This window comes from Alexandromys fortis, unplaced genomic scaffold, assembly GCF_014885135.2.
Source record: "Alexandromys fortis isolate MF-2015 unplaced genomic scaffold, M_Fortis_MF-2015_v1.1 scaffold_7, whole genome shotgun sequence".
NCBI classification, from domain to species: domain Eukaryota; kingdom Metazoa; phylum Chordata; class Mammalia; order Rodentia; family Cricetidae; genus Alexandromys; species Alexandromys fortis.
The window spans coordinates 4,457,096-4,475,568 of NW_026067920.1; the positions used below are offsets into that span (position 1 = coordinate 4,457,096).

At 58.1% G+C, this 18,473-nt stretch overlaps 3 protein-coding genes across 5 annotated transcripts in view; 1 reads left to right on the forward strand and 2 right to left on the reverse strand.

Annotated features, from left to right (window-relative positions):
- Positions 1-315, forward strand: part of Poln (DNA polymerase nu) — a 131,983-nt gene extending 131,668 nt beyond the window's left edge. The window contains exon 24 of the mRNA XM_050140848.1: positions 48-315. Coding sequence (XP_049996805.1) covers positions 48-107 — 60 coding nt within the window. The 3' untranslated portion in view covers positions 108-315. The remainder of the gene's footprint in view (positions 1-47) is intronic.
- A 2,103-nt stretch (positions 316-2,418) lies between these two features.
- On the reverse strand, positions 2,419-10,142 carry Nat8l (N-acetyltransferase 8 like). The gene is made up of 3 exons (XM_050141098.1): positions 9,635-10,142; positions 8,336-8,500; positions 2,419-6,166 (listed from the first exon to the last, which is right to left on the reverse strand). The coding sequence occupies exons 1-3, from the start codon at positions 9,999-10,001 to the stop codon at positions 5,799-5,801; spliced, it is 900 nt and encodes a 299-aa protein (XP_049997055.1). The 5' UTR covers positions 10,002-10,142; the 3' UTR covers positions 2,419-5,798.
- Positions 10,143-16,206: 6,064 nt separating this feature from the next.
- Nicol1 (NELL2 interacting cell ontogeny regulator 1) lies at positions 16,207-17,747 on the reverse strand. Of its 3 annotated transcripts, none has more exons than XM_050141230.1 (4): positions 17,657-17,747; positions 17,312-17,461; positions 17,047-17,135; positions 16,207-16,318 (listed from the first exon to the last, which is right to left on the reverse strand). In XM_050141230.1, exons 2-4 carry the CDS (start codon positions 17,433-17,435, stop codon positions 16,253-16,255), a joined length of 279 nt encoding a protein of 92 aa, XP_049997187.1. In that variant the 5' UTR covers positions 17,436-17,461; positions 17,657-17,747; the 3' UTR covers positions 16,207-16,252. The 3 variants fall into 3 exon arrangements, with proteins under 3 accessions (XP_049997187.1, XP_049997189.1, XP_049997188.1); XM_050141232.1 differs by having other exon boundaries at positions 17,646-17,741; XM_050141231.1 differs by having other exon boundaries at positions 17,581-17,712.
- Positions 17,748-18,473: the final 726 nt, after the last annotated feature.

The following is an 18,473-nucleotide window of genomic DNA, read 5'->3' on the forward strand; positions in this document are numbered from 1 at the left end:
GCGTGAGAGCCTGGGAGGTGGCTGAGCTTCTGTTTGTCACCCCACAGGTGCCCCTAAAGGTGAGTTTGAGTGTTGGACGCTCATGGGGACACTTGGCCCCACTATAGGAGACCCTGGACTCCACCTGAGCCACAGCAAATTTCCCTGCAACAGTCCAGCTACCAATGAGGTCCCTCTTCAGTTCCTACCCCAATCAAGTAAATTTTTTCATCTTAAGTTTGTCTGTAGCCCTGTACAATGGTGGGAGGAGAGAGCTGGTTTCTACCAGTCCATCCTGCAGCCCTTCCCCAGGCCCAGCTTGCACTCTGTGGGGGCGAGACAGATACAGACCACACTGACCTTTTGTGGAACAACTGGGTCACTACCTGAAGTAAATGCCTAATGAGACGCTGTCTTCTCCTTGTCTAAGGGGATTCTTCCTGTGGGTGCCTCAACCCAACTTGACCCTTGATGAGTGTCCTCTCAGGCCTCGCTTTTCCCTGTGACGAACATAAGCCAGCATGGAGCATGTCCATAAGGAAGCCAACAGCGGGCACCGGTGAGGGCACCACCGGATAAAAGATAAAAGGCCAGCACCATGGCAGGCAGCACACTGGCTGTTTCACTTAAGATGTCTCAGAGGTGGGCTTTGACATGTCACCCAAGTCCAGGAAAAGTCACCAGCCCTTCCTGCTGGCTGAGAAGGGCAGCCCTGACCATGCCATGGTTTCATTCCTCCTGGCTTTTGGGCAGGAAAGAAGGGAGGTGGGAAGGAAACTCCTAGAAAACTATCCAGGAGCTGGGCACAGTGTCTGAGTGGTAGAAACCTCCCCCATCCTCCAAGGGTCCCCTCCTGACAATGCTGACTGATAGCCTGCACTGGGGTGGATGGGAAATGTCTTCACGTCTACCCCTCGATCTGGCCAACAGATACCTACCTTCTTATAAAATGCTTATGAGTAGACAGGCAGACAACAGCAGGAGCCGCAGCCTGTGGCAGAGCCACCCAGCAGGAGGCTGCCAGCACCATCAGGGTTCACCTTCAGCTGAAGAGTGAAGCTCTTCATGGACCCAACCCCCATAAACCCAGGAGTCTCGGCCTTGTAAATACCCAGACCCCAGAAACAGGCCAGGACAGTGGGGCTTGGAAGCCAGGAGACCATACTAAAAGTGTCTTAGCTATGCCTGACACCCAAGAACTGGGAACCAGCATAGGGACAGAGTAAAACCTTCAAGTTGCTGCTGGGCCTGAGTCAATCAATTCCTACCCCTCCACACCCAAAGCTAAGTTGTCCCACACACTGGCTGCTGCCTCTGTATCTACCACACTTAGGAAAGTGTGAAGGGCTGTACAGCCCCTAACCATCTCTGGCCAAAGAGGAATCCAGGCACCTCTTCCCTGGTCGGGAAGAAAACATCATGGGAGGTTAGGCTTGGGACCAGTTGGGGAAAGGGGTCTCTTCCCAACAGGGACACCGGAGCCCTACCCTTGCCTCACTGATTCTGCTCCTGCTCCAGGGTCCAGCTCAGCCAAACACAGGCACAAACCCAGAATATCCACCCTAGGAGGTGCCTCAAAAAAGCACAGAGCCGGGTTCCTTCAGTTCTGATTTTATTGAAAAACAGCAGCATTGGGGGCCGTGCAGGCAGGGGCACACACCCACTTGGGCCCCCAGCCTGTCTTCTTGGGAACTCGGCTCATCACCTGGCCCTAGGGGCTATTTTGGCACATCCTGGGGTCTCAGGACACCCCACCCCCATCATGGGCTCACAGTACAAATTCAAGAACAAACCCCAACAGTGAGATCTACCACTGTGTCACACCCTCACACCCTGACCAAACCCAGTCTGTCCTGTCCAAGGGGCCTCCAGCTCCTCTACCCTACCTCAGCCAAGGGGGAGATGGACAGAAGTCAGGGCCGGCGGAGGCTTAGCTAGCCTGGTGGGTTGTGCTACATTCACATGGAGCTGGGCAGGGCAGAGGAGGGAATGGGCACAGTGAGAGACAACCACAAGACCCTGCTTCTTACCACAAAGAAAGTGCTCCCAGATCAGAGACTGTTCCCACTGGTTCCCTCCCACTGCTACACATGTGCACATACAAACACACACATGCACACATCCATACACATATGGAGCTGCCCACGCATACACACATGCACACACATGCAACACATGAATGTGATTTCTTGGGCACATGAGCACATGATTACAAATGGCATGTGCTTGTGCACACAAACACACACAGTCATACAGATGCTCACACATGCATACACATACTCCCAGGTGCACATGCTCACACGTGTGCACAGATGCACAACACAGATGGGTATGCACATTTACGCTAATGGCTAATTATTGCTGTTTTTTTTTCTTTAAAAAAAATACATCCAATAGTGGTTAAGTCAAGGCTCATCTTCTACCCAGACCCAGGCAAGCTGTGCCCACCTCCCATGGACCCCTCCCCTGCTGGAAGCACAGTGATGGCAGCACCAAAGAGCAGCACAGCCCAGGGTCTGCCCCATACCCAGCAGTGTAGCCAAGAGCCAGGGACAGGACCATGACTGAGGCCAGCACTGACCAAGAGAACAGGTAGCAACAGGTTCGGGCAGCAGTGCTACCACAGACAGGGAGACACAGCCACCTCAGGTCAGCTCTCTCAGGCCGCCCCTTGGGGCTTGGTGGGAAGGTAGCCTCAAGGGTGCTGCACAGCTCCTACCCAGCTAGGAAGCCATGTCCAGCCCCCAAGAAGCCCCAGGCACCAGCAAAAGACCCAGAAACTTTTGTCCCCAGTCCTCTAGCCACAGGCACAGCCCTGGAAGCCAGCTCCAGGAAGCTGTTGACTGCGGGGCCACCTGGGACTGGCAGAGGCAAGTGGACTGACCAGGGTGCTTTCCAGCAGCATGTGAGGATCCTGTGGCTTAAAGAGTCCCAGGCATCGGGCCAAAGCCAAAGCTCACCTCAGGTGTGTCCCCGACTCTGCTCTGTCCTGTCCCCTTCCCTGATGAAGGATGGGAGCACAGGGGAGAGGCTGCCATCGACAACAGGTCTCTGCTGTAGGTGCACCCCACCACCTCTCCCACCTCCCTCCCGACTAAAGCAGAGGCTTCCACACAAACAGGACTCCTGGAAGCCACAGAATCCTGAGTTCAGGTCAGACCCCAGGCCGGAGGCCCAAGGGAGGAGAGATGGCCAGCAAACTCAGAGGAGCTGCCCCAGGTGGAGCAGGGAGAAGGCCTCCACAGAGGTAGAAAAAACAGAATCTCAACAAACAGAAAATTCACATCAGTGCACATGTGCAGAGCTTGCCCAGCCCTGGTGGGATGAAGAGGACAGGGCCAGGCCCAGTCATCAGCAAGCTCAGCTCCCTCCAGCCCAGGGCCTCGGGCCTGCCAAGCTGCACGCTGCCCAGTGAAGCTCCATCCTGGTGCAGCTGGAACCTACCCCACCACCCATTCCTGACATCTCGACCAAGTCTTGGTAGCAACCGAAAGCAGACAACGAATAATGAAGAGCCCGGCAAGCTTTCCTCCACCCATGGGCTGTTTGGCAGGAAGGGGTCCCCTCAGGCAGACAGGTGCCAATAAGCCAGAAGGGCCACACCTTCCCCCCAGGCTCCTAGGAAGGGAGAATCTACTATGAGCTCATCCCAGGTCAGTATCAAGGAGACGTGGGTGGCTGAGGGATCCCCAGGCTCTGCCCTGGCCTGAACAATCCCAGTGCCCTTCTAACCCCAAAGCCTGCAGGCCCCAAAGGCACAGGATCAGAGAAGCCTTGGCAGCTGGTAGTGTCCAGCAGACCTGACTCCCACTCAGGCCCACCCAGACCTCAGGTCCCCCATCCTCAGACACCAGCAGTCCCTACACCCACAGCAACTAAGACTAGCCCCGAGCCGAGACCAATCCAAACAGAAAAGAGGAAAAGGCACAACTGTTTGTTTTCCATTTTGCTAAAACACTTTACGTCTGTCTGTATAATCCAGATTAACAAAATCTGAGAGCTGCAAGAAAATAGGGTGCCAATTTCTGTACAGTCTACAAAACTCCCATCCCCAAGAGGGGACCGGGCACCACCAGGGAGGAATGTACAGGGGAGAGCGGGGTCTGTACAGTGTTCTGCAAATGCCTCAATTGCTAACAGGACAAAAGGCCCCTCAGGAAGCTGGGCTTGTTCACCATTCATTCCCTCTAAGCCTTTCTAAGAATGGCGCCATGGTGCCAGGGGCCAGCTCTACAGCCTACCCGACCTGCCACTCCTTGTCCCCAAGCCCCACACAGAGGGTGTGGATGGGCCTTTATGCCCCACCCCCACCCCCACCCTGCACTGAAGCTAAGTCCAGGTTTCAGCTGGCCACATGAGCACTGCCAGCCACTGCCTTCCTTCCTCTGTCCCAGGCTACCCCCCAATTCAGGCTGGACTCTAAGTGGGACCTCAAAAAGGAGAGGCCAGGAGCAGTTGGTCCAGCAGTATACTCTATAGTGAGATGGCTGGACCCACCCCAACAAAAAAACAACTCCCAAGTCCCAGGCAGTGCCCAGCCTTTCCCATGAGGCTTTAGGACCCTCCAGTCCCCTCAGGCCTACACACAGGGGTTCAAGAGGCAGCCTGAGGCCTCACAGACCAGGAATGCACTTTGAGGGCAGTTCCACTAACCTAGAGTCTCCTTCCATTCTCCAAACTGAAACCTTCCACCTACCCGGCCACCCACCCCCATCAAATGGGGCCAGAGACCACGTGTATACTAGCACCACACAGACGTGTGTCTGGAGGCTCAAACTACCATTTTGTCCCGGGAATTAAAGTCATGCAGAGTGCTATTCTGTCTACGTAACTTATTAGAGAATGGGTTGTTTCAGGCTGGGAGAAGCTGTGACAGGCATCGCCAACAACAGCCTGAGCTAGTTACATTCACAGGGCAGACCCCACAAACAGCATGAGTCCACAGGGCCTCGGGCGGCTGGGAGGGGGCCACCTGATCTAACAGGTGTTGGGGGAGGTGTCCCCCCACCCCCCTGAAAGCCCCACCATGCTGTGCAGTGGATTGCTACAGGAACCGAACCCGGGTGCCCAGCCAAGTCAGCCAGAGCAAGGAGGCACGGGGACCACAGGGAAAGAGGTAAGATGATTCTGAAGCAAAGCAGGAATGGCTAGGGCCGGGTTAGGCCAGGCCCGGCCCCACCAGAGAGACAGGATCAGGCAGGTAGGCCCTCCAGAGGCCAGCTCAGGACAGGACAGGTGAGCTCACCAGCTCGGACCTGAGGTTCAGACTAGGCAGGGCAGCGGGGCAGGGGGCTGTGGCATGCGGCATGCTGCAGCCAGGCCATGTCCTCAGCATGCACAGGGCAAAGCAGGGCCTGGGGCCAGCTTGGCCTCCCACAGGGCAGTGGCTGGCCAACCCAGCAGGCCGCTCTTCCAGAGGCCATTGGCTGAGCCTTAGCCTGGCTGGGGGCCAGGGGTCTGCTCCTTGTGGGGCTTGTTGTAGAGGTTCTGTGCTCGACGGGAAGGCTAGTCCTCCCCTGATGGAGGCAGGCTGGGCAGCTTTGTGGATAGTCCAGGTGGTCCACAATGCTGCTCTTCAAGGCATGACGAGCCACTCTGCTGGGCTGGGGGGGCAAGGGCCGGGGCTGCAGACAATCTACCCCACCAGAGTGTTGCCGAGGAGCAACGCCCTGTGTCCCCCAGAACCAGCCAGGTGATGCTGAGAAAGGAAAATCCAAACTAACGCCAAGGTGAGCATTGGAAAGCAGGGCCGCACTGGGCAGCGAGCAGGAGGGCAGAGGTGAACAGGGGCAGACAGGGTGGTGGGCAGGTGGTGGTGGTCACTCCTCGCGTAGCTGCAGGCGGTAGCGGTGGTAGCGGACCTGGAAGAAGAGGCGCTCGGCCAGCGAGAGGGTCATGCCAGGCAGCACGTAGTGATCAGTTGCGCCCATGTGTCTGAAGCCCAGTGACTCATAGAGCTTGTGGGCGGCCACCTTAACGGCTGTGGTGCCCAGTACCACTGCAGAGTAGTTGTGCAGCATGGCAAACTCCAGCACCCTCCGGCCCAGAGCCTTGGCAATGCCTTTGCCGCGGAAGCGTGAGTCCACGGACATGCGGAGCAGCTCCACCGTATTGTCCTCTTGATGGGCCCGAGCGGCCACGATGCCCACAACATTGCCATCCAGCACGGCCACCCAGAAACAGGATCCTAGGAAGGACAGGACAGTCAGGGACATTTTGCAGGGAAGGCTGGAGAGACTTCAGCTGCCCATTCCTGCTGGGCACCAAGTCAGAGCATTACAATGATGCCCAATCATCCAGGGCCCTGGCCCTCCTTTCCACTTTTGGAACAGCACGGGTGGCCATAATTCGGGATAAGCAGGTAAGGTGCCTCCTCCAGACCCCCTATGCAACAAAAACACTCCAGTGGCCTTAGTCCAGCTGACCTGCCCAGCTTTGCGTGACTGGATCCCACAACACAGGCAGGCACAATCAACTCAGGCCGGAGTCTGTACTGTCCTGGCCAGAATAGTAGTCAGAGGTGCCTAGGAGCCAGGCAGGCCTTGATGAAGCAGATTCCTACCCCCAGACCACCTGAAAAACCAGAGTCAAGGCCTCAGTTCCAGCTGACCTACTCAGAATCCCAGCCACTGGCCTGCCATCCTTCTCCTCCACAATCCTTGCAGAGATAGAACTGAGTGATAACCCAGAAGGATGTTTTAGATCTACCAGTGAGAGACCACAGACCGCCACAGACACCCCCAAGCCCCGGTGACTGGACAAGGAGTCTGATGACCAAGCCAGCTATCTCCACCTATAGCAAAGCCAATCCCAGCCTCGTTTCTACAAGGAGAGGAAAGGAGGGAATAAGGAGTTGGGATGGGAAAGATGCTGAAGGGCACAGGCCACCAGGAACCCAGTTACCATCGGGAACCAGAGGCCCATGGTCAAGGGGATACCCACAGACCTTTCTTGAAAGACAAAGGTTGAGGGACAGCAGGGGAGAGCGTCTGACTGGCCAAAAGAGTGCCTGTGCTGTGGGTGACCTGGCCTTCCCTCAAAAGGCCACACTTCCCCCAAAGTCTCTGCACCTGTAACCTGTCCCCAGCAAGCAGTAGGAAGCACCCCTACCTTCACTTCTCACCTCTTGGGGGCCCGGGGGAGACTCAGAGCTCTGTAGCTAAGGGTGCTGCTTGCCCCGCTCCAGGGTAGCAGAGAAAGTCAACAGCTCAGGAGGGCCCACATGCCAGAGCCTCTAGGACTTCCCCCACCCGAAGGGGACCCTATGGCCCAGTCCCGCTCTTACCAACTGCTGCACGCCCACCCACCCAAGCCAGACCAGGGGTCAGGACAGCCTCCAGCACTGACTGCTGCACTCCCCCAGGTCTCGTTCCCTGTCTGCATGAGAACTCATAAATCCACACAGCTCCATTAGCTGCTGTCCAGCATTTGCTCTTGTGGGATCCCGTAAACCCAGCAGATGTCTAAGGGTTAGCAAAGACTGCCACACTCAACCCCCGGGGTAACTGAAGCTCAGACAGAGCACACGACAGACACCTCTGGCCGCACCCATGCCGTCTACCCAAGCCCACTCCGGCCATTTCCCCCCTTCTCTTCCCAAGCAATGCCAGGTAGGTTGAGGGCCCTGCAGAGGCCAAGAAGCTACACTTGAACGTGAGAAGGGCCAAGGAGAACAGCAGGCACCAAGGCCAGCTAGCTGGGCAGGAGGTTGGGGCGCAAGGTAGGGCAGCTGGGGAGGAGCTGGCAAAAACGAAAGCTAGCAGAGCCAGAGCGGCTGCCCTTCCCTGAAACAGACCCAACTCCTGCTGGCCAGCACTACCCTCAGCCCCTCATATCCCAAATGTCTCCCTCTTCTGGTTCTCAAGACCTATCCTGCTTCAGGGCTTGTTTGGGGGAGAGAGCAGCCCCTCTCTCTGCGTTAAGCCCTAGGTCTGTGGTAATTCCTTACGATTCACTAGGAGGTTCACTAGTCAGGATGCCAAGGATAAGGCTGGGACCTCTTCCCACACTGCTCCCTGGACCTTTCCTGTACCACACAGGCTTCCTCCACCCAAGGCACCCTGGGCTGGCTCAAGGTCCAGTCAGGACTTAACTCCCCAACATACACACGCACACACACACACACACACACACACACACACACACACACACACGGCAGGTACCAGGAAAAGGCGTCTGTCAGCGGGCACAGTGGAGCCAGGCCACCAAGGAAAGGACTCGCTCTGGCCTCCCCAGCTGACTCTACACTTAGCTAGAGGCCTCAGTCATTCAGAACATCAGGATCCCTCAACCCAGCCCTCTAGTACCTGAAAGGGAAGAGGGAGGGGGCGGTTAGGGCTGGAATTTCAGAACTCACCAGGTGGCTTCATGTAGTACTGCTCTATGTCAGCCATGTCCGTGTGCAGCGCACACTCCAGGTAGGCCAGAATCACCTTTCGGCTGTAGTAGTAGCGCAGGGCCAGGAGCCCCGCCGGCACCAGGCACGTCAGCAGCAGTGAGCGGGTCACAGCAAAGCAGAGGGCTGCAGGCAAGGAGGCACAGGTGAGGTGGCAGGTGCAGAGAGGACATGGGTGGGCCCCACAGCACGGGGAGTCCAAACCACCTTGGTAAATCAGTGCTTAGGGATGCGCCCCACCAGGGACTGTTTCTCTGTGTAGGAGCAGTCATGGCCGCGGCCCCTTTCTACGCTTCCTCACTTCCAAGCTCTCTGGCGTAAACACCTGCTACCTTCACAACCTGAAACAAAGGTCCACAATACAGCCAGGGCCAAGCCAGTGCTGGTCAGCCCTCGGTGCCCCAGTTTCCAAGAGGGCTCTTGCCTACTCCACCTAGCCTGGTGCTAAGTCAAACAGCTGGACAAAGACACCAGGGCACTGCCTAACCAAGCAGGTCATCCCACGCTGGGGTGTGAAGGGACCCAGTCAGAGCCATCCCTGGGCAGTTTCTGGGTCCGCTAGGCCCACAGGGTCAGGCGACGAGCACCACTCCGCTTCCAGATTCATTTATTCTGTGGAGGAAGAGGCACTAGAGCAAAAGTTGCCTCCCTTGAATGACCTTGGGAGAGTCGCCTCAAGCTCTTCATCCGCAGAATGGGATGACTTGAATGTTGGGGGGAAGGGTGTGCTTAGGACCGCACAGGATATCCTCCCTGTGGCCCGGCTCTGGAGAACAGCCTCCCTGGCTCCCCGCGGAGCTGGCTGTCATCCCGTCATAAATTAGCACTTGAGCCTCAGGCGGCCTCCCCCGCCCGCAGATTATATATAGTTGTCGCGCCGGGCCGCAGCTGCAGCGCTATCTGCCCTGTCACGCCGCCCCCACCCGGGATGCCCCACGACGGGGAGAACGGGCACCGCGGACTGAGTTGCTGACCCAGTGCTTCCCGGTCCGCAGCGCCCGCACTCAGCCCGCACCGGTTCCCACGCCCGGCCCAGGCGTCTTGGCCGTAAGCCCGCAGCACTGCGCCGCGGGTTCCAGTGGGTCTCCTCCCCGCCGGTCCCACGGACGAATGCGGCACCCGGGCTTCCAGATGGGGACCCAGGAGAAGGCGGGGCCAAGCGCGACGGTCCCCGGAGGGGTCCGCTGGACCCGTTGGAGCCGGGCCCGGCCCGGGACTGCGGCAGACCCGCCGGTCCCCCGCCCCCCGGGGCGCACTGACCCGCCAGCAGGGCGTAGAGCAGCTGGGTGCGCGGGTGCTGCCGCAGGCCGCGGAAAGCCGTGTTTGGGATGCGCTCCAAGATGCCGTCGTAGAAGATGCGGCGCGCCGCCTCCTGTTCGGCTGCGCGGAACTCGCGGATGCAAACGCCGCGCCCCTCCGGCGGCCCCGCGCCCCCCGTGCCTCCGTGGGGCTGGGGACCTGGCGCGGGTGGGGGCGCGACGGCCGGCCCGGGCGCGGCAGGTAGCGGGGGCCACATGGCTCCGGCGGCGGCGAGCAGCGCGTCCTTCTTGGCCCCCGGCAGTGCCTCATGGTCCTCCGCAGCCACGATCTTCGTCTCGCAGACCATGTCGGGAGGCCCACAATGCATGCACCCGGCCGGGCGGCGCAGCGCAGGGACGCGGGCCGGCGGCGGCGGCGGGCAGAGCCCGGGCCCAGGGCAAGGGCGCGGCGCCCTCGGACCCGCGACAGCGGCGGCAGCGGCAGCTCAGGGGCGCAGGGCGGAGGCGGCGGGCGGCCGGGGCGCGCGCAGGGAGCTGCGCCGCATTTTGGAGAAGTATTTATAATGCAGCGGCGCCGGTGCAGTCGAGGCGCCTGGGGTCCCGCAGGGTCCTAGCGTCCACTGTATTGGCTGCCGAGGGTCACCATGTGATCTCGGGGGTGGGAGCTGACGCCGCCTCCGCGCCCGCCCGATGGCACACTTGGGCTGCGCGGCGGGCGGACCGCGGGAGCACGGTGGGGCCGGGCGACGAGAGTGCGAGAAATCGGCTAGGCCAGTGGTCCTCAGTGAGCGCGCGTGCGAGCGGCAGCGAAGACAGGGCGCTCGGAGAGGCGCTGTGTGGGGGGCTTGAGGCTCGCCCGGAGGACAGCGAGTGATGGACGCCTCCCACCCCGCCCCTGAGCACCCGCAACGCTGCCGCTGCGCTCGGGCCTCGGTGCCTACAGCAGCGCGTCCTCCTTCTCCGCGGCCGCTAGCAGCAGTCACGGAAGTGTCTCCATCTCCCACCCCTTTGTCTGAACGCAGTGCCCGGCCGAAGTCCTCGGGAGGGGCATCGTGCTCCCCTGGCCGGTGCCCTGTGAGCCTGTGGTCGGGGCCGAACGGACTGAGGCAGTGAGGACGAAGTTGAAGTGGGGTATGATGTTCGCGCCTCTTGACGCAGCGCCGCACCCCACCCTACTCCAATCTGACACCCGACCGCTCCCGGCAGCAGGCAAGCTGGATTGCAGGACCCCCTCCCGGCTCGGCCCCCGCCTTCCGCGACCCGCGCATGCGCCCCGTGGCCTTGGTGCAGGTGCAGCGGGGGCTCGCATCTGAACCGCGTCTCGTGGTCCCCAAGAGCAAGACGTGCAGACGCAGCAGACTAAGCACGCATGAGGTGGGGTTTAGTATCGAGGTTGGGAAGCGCGTTAGTGGCATAGTCTCTTTCCTGGGTCACAGGGTTGGGCACCCCCGAAGCCGAATTCTCCCACATGATCGCCGAGCCCCTGACGTCTCTGGGCCTGAGAACCCTCAGTCTCCGTCGTACCGCACCAGACTAAGCATAGTGACTAAGATCACTTAGATACTGGAGGGGCCTGGCCCGCAACCAGAACCTGGGAGCAGGGTGTGGAGAATCCACCACTTAGGGTCCTCAGTGCAAGAGTGCTGGGGAGGAGAGGGACAGGCTAAGGAGGATTTGCCTCAGTGGGTTTTCAAAACACAGGTGCATATCTGGGTCCCGGCTGTGACCTTCCAGAGCCCTGAAGCTAAATCTCTAGAAATTTCAAAGGAACTCACTACTAGTACCTGAACAGGCTGAGACCCCTGACCAGCAAACACTGGCCTCTTCTGGGTCCTGAGTTTGGCCGGGTGGTGTGCAGGAACTGTGCCGGCCCGTGAGGGGGTTCGGGCAAGCTGGGAGAAGAGGAGACTGGGCACTGAGGAGAAATTAGGTGAAGCCTAGTAGGTCTGACTTGAGGGTCACTGGGGACGCTGAAGCCTTAGAGGTAACAAAATAGTCTAGCCTCTCTGTAGGGGCTCATTCCAAACCCCGAACCGAGCTTCTCCTTCGCTTTCTACACCGCAGGCCCAGGGGTCAAGGCTCGCAACAACGCGACCTTGACAGCCCTTCCTGTTCTGCAGAGGTCCCCTCCGCTGGTCGGACTGACTACGCCCTTCAGTGCCCCGATCCTCCTTTAACCGTGTGCACACCCCATCCCCGGTGGCCATGGCGGAGGCCTGTGCTGTGACCAACCAGAACACATTATAACCGTCTGGAAGTGTAGAGGGACCAGGACTGGGGTCCAGGCACAGCCATTTAGAAGGGCTTGGAGACCCAAAGACTTTGGGTTGCACCGACAGCGGGGCAGTCAGTGGCCCTGGTTAGCCTGGTTCCTCCTCTCTGTCGTGGGGCGCCCTCTGCCGGTATCCCTTAGGGCATTCCCGGGTGGCATCAAGGCCCTTTCTGATAAAGACCCAGCCTGGAGCCACTACCTCTCCTGAACTCCTTGCACCCTCCTCTGCCTGGGTCTCCAGGAAGACTCTGGAAATGCAAATTGACTTCCTCACTTCCAGGAGCCCAGAAGCGCCTGCCTACAGCTAGGCAGAGTTGAAGACCTCTGCCTAATTTCAGAGACAGAAGTGGGGGCGGGCGCCCTAAACCCTTACACCTCAACATTTGCGGGTAGGGATGTTTCCTTAATTGAACCACCCTCCACCGAGGGTGTGTCCTCTAATGATGTTGGAGACAGATAACTTATCCTTGCCTGGCATGGCTAGCCCAGGGTCTATGTGGGGGGAGGATGAGCCAGGCACTGGAAAGACACAGCCAAAGTAGTCCTGGAAAAATGGTATAAGCTGCTGAGGACTGGGGGAGGACAGAAGCCTTAAGAGAGTAGAAGAGCCCCCCCCCCAAAAAAGAAGAAAAACAAGCCACTAACGGATGTCACCAAATGGGAATTCTGCAATGACGTCTCGAGGTCAGAGGTCCTGGAGTCCCAGACTCAACCTGCCTAGCACTCTGACTGTAATACGGTCTCCAAACAACCTCAGGGGCTGCCTCTTAGGAAAGCCACCCCAGAACTCCCCCTCTCAAGAGCCACATGGCATCACTGCGGCGGCAAAGTGAGCATACTTAAAAAACCATAACTACCCCGCCAAGCATCCTTCTAAATGTAACCTGAGAGTCCCCACACTGTGTTGGGCCTGGCCAATTCAGTCACACCCAGCCATGCACTAGGGCGAGGACATATGCTAATAAAAAGAAAAACAAAACGGGGCAGCGGGTGGCACCTGCCTTTGATCCCAGCATTCAGGAGGCAGAGGCAGGCAGATCTCTCTCTGTGTGAGTACAAGGCCAGCCCGGTCTACAGAATGAGTTCCAGGGCAGCCAAGGCTACACAGACAAGCCCTGTCTCAAAAAAACAAATGAACAATCAAAAGAAAGGAGGAAAAGAAAATAGTCTAGTATCCTTTAGGAGCCACCTCTACCAAAGGGGGGGGGGACAGGCATAGTGGCTCCAGGCACTTGAGAGGTGAAGACAGAAAGACCAGGAGTTCAAGGGTGTCCTTAACTACCCAACAAGGAGGTGAACAGCCAGAGCAACATGAGGCTCTGTCCCCGCCCCCAGAAAAATGAGGGGTGATAAGGGCTGAATTGTGAAGCAGGCAACAGAAGCCAAGGGGGTAGCTTAGGACAGCAAACAGTGCATGCAAAGTCTTTGAGGGGTGGGGTTGACATTACAGATGGAGTATGTCAACAGAGTTATTTTCAGACAGATTGACTCAGAGTTCCCTTCCTGAACTCCTTTCTACACAGGCGGCAAAGGGTGGAGGGCCTGAAACCTAGAAAAAGGTGACTCTGCCAGAAGAGAGAAAGGTAGATAGTGTTATGTCTGGTGGCTTGGGTTGCAGAAGTTAGCTAGGGGTAGGACGGTAAAGCTGGATCAGGTGGGGTCCTTCGTCACTTGCCCTGGAACCTGGAACCTCAGCGTGTTTATTAGGTACAGCACAGGGGGCAGCAAGTCCCTGTCGGAGCTGTCTGCAGGTCGTAGTTTCAGGCTGCAGCTGCTAGGCTTACACATGTCCGCGAATCATTATCAACACTCACAGGCAAACTCCACACATTCGCTCCGGACTGCCTCTGCTCCCGAGAGGGCAGCCAGCGTGGGGATGCACAACTGCCTGGGATCAGGAACAGAAATCCAGGCAAATAAGAGATATCCTGTGCCCACGGCTTGGGCTCAGTGCCGGACATAAGCAGGCGACAAGGGTCAGTTAGTCCAACACTTAATCCAGGAGAATAAAAGGTATCTTAAAGAAAATGCATGCCCTGTGCCTGGCCACATGCTGAGCTATGATTAGTCCTTCCGAATGCCACATTGAGCCAATGTCAAACAGGAAAGCTGCACCGGCGCTCCAGGACAGTGCAGAGGCCATTGGCCTTATGCAAGCCAAAACTTGCCGGATGTCTGTGCTGTGGACCCCTCCATCTCTGCTCCTTCTCAGAAACCCAGGGCAAGCTCACTCACGAACTATCGTTGCTCAAGATCACCAGAGCCCAAAAATGCCAAATCTGTTGGTAGTCTTGGTGTTTGCTAACCTCAGCAGCATGAGGTCCCTCGCTGCATCTGTCTCCTCCGCTCCTCTATTCGTCCACACTCAGGCACGCAGAACTCAACAGTTAGCTGTCCCACCCTTCTTTCCCTGGAGCTTGTCCAGGTATAGCCTTACAGCTGCAGTGACCTGCCCCATCCCAAATCCTCCTGGCTGTTTTCTTCTTTTCATTCACTTACTCTTTTCTTTTTTGGGACAGGGTTTCTCTGTGTAGCCCTGGCTGTCCTCTATGTAGACCAGGCTGGCCTTAAACCCAGAGATCTGCCTGCCTCTCCCTCCTGAGTGCCAGGACTAAGGTTATGTGTCGCATGTCACTATGCCCCACCTCTGTTTTCAAGTCATCTGGAATCCAGCCACTTCTGTCCAGCTGTTCTCCATGGTGGGTGCGGCCATTTCCCCAAGGGCCTGTATTATCTTCCACAGTCATCTAGAGGTTCTAGCAACCATAAGCACCCTGTTCACACAGACCTAGATTCTGCTGGCTCAAAACCACGTGAAGGCCAGAGAGAGATCTCAGTGGCTAAAAGTGCCTGCAAGGCGAGCCTACCAAACTGAATTCAATCCCTGGACCCCACAGTGGAAGGAGACAGCTGTCTCCCCAATTGTCTTCTGTGCACATGCATGTGTCTGTGCATGCACACGCGCATGTGCGTGCACACACATACATTTTAAAGATACCACAAAGCTCCCAGGATACTCACTGCCAAGTTGCCTCTACTCTTCCATTCCCTTGCTTCCTGCAGCCCCCAGACTCCTGCAGGACAGGCTGGATCATGCCTACCAACCTCCAGACCCCTCCATCCCACCTTCCTAGCCGATATCCCTACTTTGTCCCATAGGCATGTCCCCTAAGGGGACCCTACTCCATCCTTTCTTGGCTATTTGTATCAAGGGCTAATAGCCTCCATAAAATACAGGACAGTTAATCTTCAATTTAGGGTAAACAATACTTTTGGTGTAAGTACATCCCACAAATGTTGTATAAAAAGTGTTTCTGTATTTGACTTGCTAAGTCTGGCAACCTGCACCTAGAACAAGGTTACACTTCTGGCCTCTCCTACAACTAGGAATGGCCAGGGGTGAGAGCAACCAATGGGACAAAAGCATACTTCTACCTCCTCTGCTCAGGGAGAACCCAGAGACCTGGCTGGTGCAGCACCCATGGACTGTGCTCTCAGCTCTCCTCCAACACCCTCCACGGTGGGGTGGGGTGCTAATCAAGGAACCAACACCCAGATGAGCCAGTGCTGTGCCTAGGGTGAGGCAGTCCAAGGGTGGGGGAAAAACCTTTGGTGGCACCCGCCTTTAATCCCAGTACTCGGGAGGCAGAGGCAGGCAAATCTCTGTAAGTTCAAGGCTGGCCTGGTCTACAGAGCGAGTTCCAGGACAGGCTCCAAAGCTTCAGAGAAACCCCCAGAAAACAAAACATAAAAACCTTTGCACAAAGTTTCCAATAAAAGTAGAGAGCTATACTCATTTTGCCTGAGCTTTGCCTGCTAAGCAGTTAACACACGTGCACAGATGTAAGAGGGGCCACTAACTCCCATCCAGAAGTCCTTGGTACCCAGGGGCCAAGGGCGAGTCTGCAGATGGACCCATCCCAGCTTCCCCTCCTGGAAACGGCATTTACCCATTGCCTGCTGCCCACTGCTGCTCCCTTCTCTAGAAGCCCCAGGTTAGGGACCCAGAGCTCAGCTTCCAGAAAGCCATGCCCACCCTAGTACAGAACCTGGGGAACTCAGAGGAGGTGGGCATTATCAAGATCCCCTGGCCTGCAAACAAGGGCAGGCTGGCTGGCACGGTCTGAGAAGTCTAATTCACTGCAGTGACAATGTCAGTAGGGCCACATGTTTGGATGGACACCCAAGTGCCCCTTGGCACGGGTGCTGCTGGGGAACAGGGAAACCAAGACCCAGAGAGGGTTACAACAGGGCACCAGGAGCGGCTCTGATGGCCAGAGCAGGGACACGGGACACAGGCATGCTAGCAGGCATTTATTGACAGGGAACATCACTGGCCGAGGATCTTCAGCGTCCAGCCGGCCAGCAGGCACACAGAGCCCGGCGCTCAGCCTGCAGCAGAAGGGTCTCCGTCTGCAAAGGAACCAGAACATGCGGGTAGGACAGAGTTCTTAATGGACACCTTCCTGGGCCTTCCTGGCTTCTTCACTGTCACCACTGCCCTGCTGGGGCTTCAGGCCTCCTCACCTGGCCCCTCAGGTGCCTTATCACCCCCATTCCCTCCAGAGTGGCTGCCGATGCTGGGGTCCCTCCTTACACCCATCCCCACTCCAGTCTTCAACTCACACCCATCACTCAAAGCTCTTCCATCATGCACCCCCTCTTCACAATCCACAAGAGGAGTAGAGGCCTCACTGGGAAGTGGGGAGAGACCCCAGCGTTGGGACTGTGCCCCTGACTATCCAGAAAGGGCCCTTTCCTTCCTCCTATTTCCAGGAATTCTCTTTACAGAAGTCAACTCCCCAGGGCTGGAGAGCTACAAGTTCACCCAACCCGTGAGGACCTAAGACTCCAGGACACACACCCAGATCTCTGGTCCTACCTAGCTTTCCATTCCTCACACACCATAGCCTCTATGCCCAGCCTCAGTTTCTTCTTCCTACTCTGGGCTCCTTTCTCACGGGAGATCCGTGAGAATACGCTTATCTACCACAAGTTACAGGACAGAGTGCCCTGAGGCCTCGGCGGAGCGCTGGGCGTGGGGGCGTTTCCAGGTGAGATCTGCTCCCAGATCCCTAGAATGGCTAGGTCTTGGGATGCTTACAAACCAAAGCCAGTCCTCCCTGGCCTTCTGTACTCACCCGCGCGTCCAGGCTGTAGGCCGTTTTCCGTAGGTCCTGAAGGGCGCGCTGCATGAATTCAAATGCGTGGCAGTCCACACACGGACGGCCTGCAAGGACGGGGGTCAGCATCATGTGAGGGTAGACACACAGAGCCCCAGCCAGGTCCTAGCCAATTACCCAGCGGCGTCCCAGTCCCCGTCGCCTGCCCTCTAGTTCCCACCCAAGAAGTGACCCGCGCAGGAAACAAAGACGCCTCCCGCACGCCCCCTCCTCCAGCACCTACTCTGCGCGGGGACAGCGCTCCCGGCGGCGGACTCGGCGCGGGCGCCTAGCAGTGCCAGGCTCAGCAGCAACAGCAGCAGCAGCAAAGTCGGCGGCGACAGCAAGAACCTGGGCGCGGGGGCCATGGCCGAGGAGGGAGCCCGGGGCCGCCCTGCAGCGAGCAGCACGGTCAGTGACGCCGCGCACCAGGCTGCACCCGATCCGGTCCACGGGCGACGACACCGGCCCCGCCCACCCCCGGCTCGCGACCCACAGCCCAGCCCCACTCACGCGTCCTGCGAACTCGGATACGCTTAGCCCGGTACCACCCTTCCCCGGGCCTCGCGGACCCCCACCTCGCTCTTACCGCGGTTCACGGAACCGCGACCAGCAGCGCGGGCGACTCAGGAAGGAGGACGGAGGACGCACCGCGACCCGCACGCGCGCATGCGCCCAAGCCGACCCCACCCGGGTCCCCGACGTCGTCGTCATGGAAACACCGCGGCCGCGCGCGCCTGGCTCAGGCTGCTCCCACTCTGCGTGAAGCTTATTAGTGCAGGAGCGCAGCGGAGGACACGGGAGCCGGGCTGCAGGGCGCCTACGGCGACCTCCCCATTCTGGCCGCACGCTCCGTGCTCGGCCAGCACCTGCGGTGATCAAATGCTGACCGCCGCCGAATTTGATTTCCCGCTCTCCGGGACCCACGCGTGTGGGAGACTAACGTGGGAGCCAGTCCAGAGCCGGCCAGGAACCGCACACCCAGGCTGAAGGAGTGTCCTAACTGGAGCCACACTGGTTTGTCACTGTAGTGCCCTGCGCGTCGCGTCCTCACGGTGTCGAGGAGAGGAGCTCGCCTTCCCTCGTAAAGCAAGGCTCTAGTTAGACTTGCATCTTGTGGGATCCCAAGTGAGCACTGTGGTGGGGTGGAGTCCCCTTCCAGTCTGTTTCATTCCAGGATCTAAGCTGACCATGACCAGTAGCCACGAAGGGGGGGGGGGTCCCAAGAGAGCCATTTCCTTCTCGCCCAAGCACAGTACACACACTCTTCAGAAAACTCACTGAGATTGCTATTCAAACCACGCAAAAGTGACCCCAAAGGTCACCGGTAACAGGAAGGAATGTGCCCTTCAAGAAAAACCTAGTTTGTTCTAAGCCAAGTGAATGCCAAGGTTGGAAATGCAGAT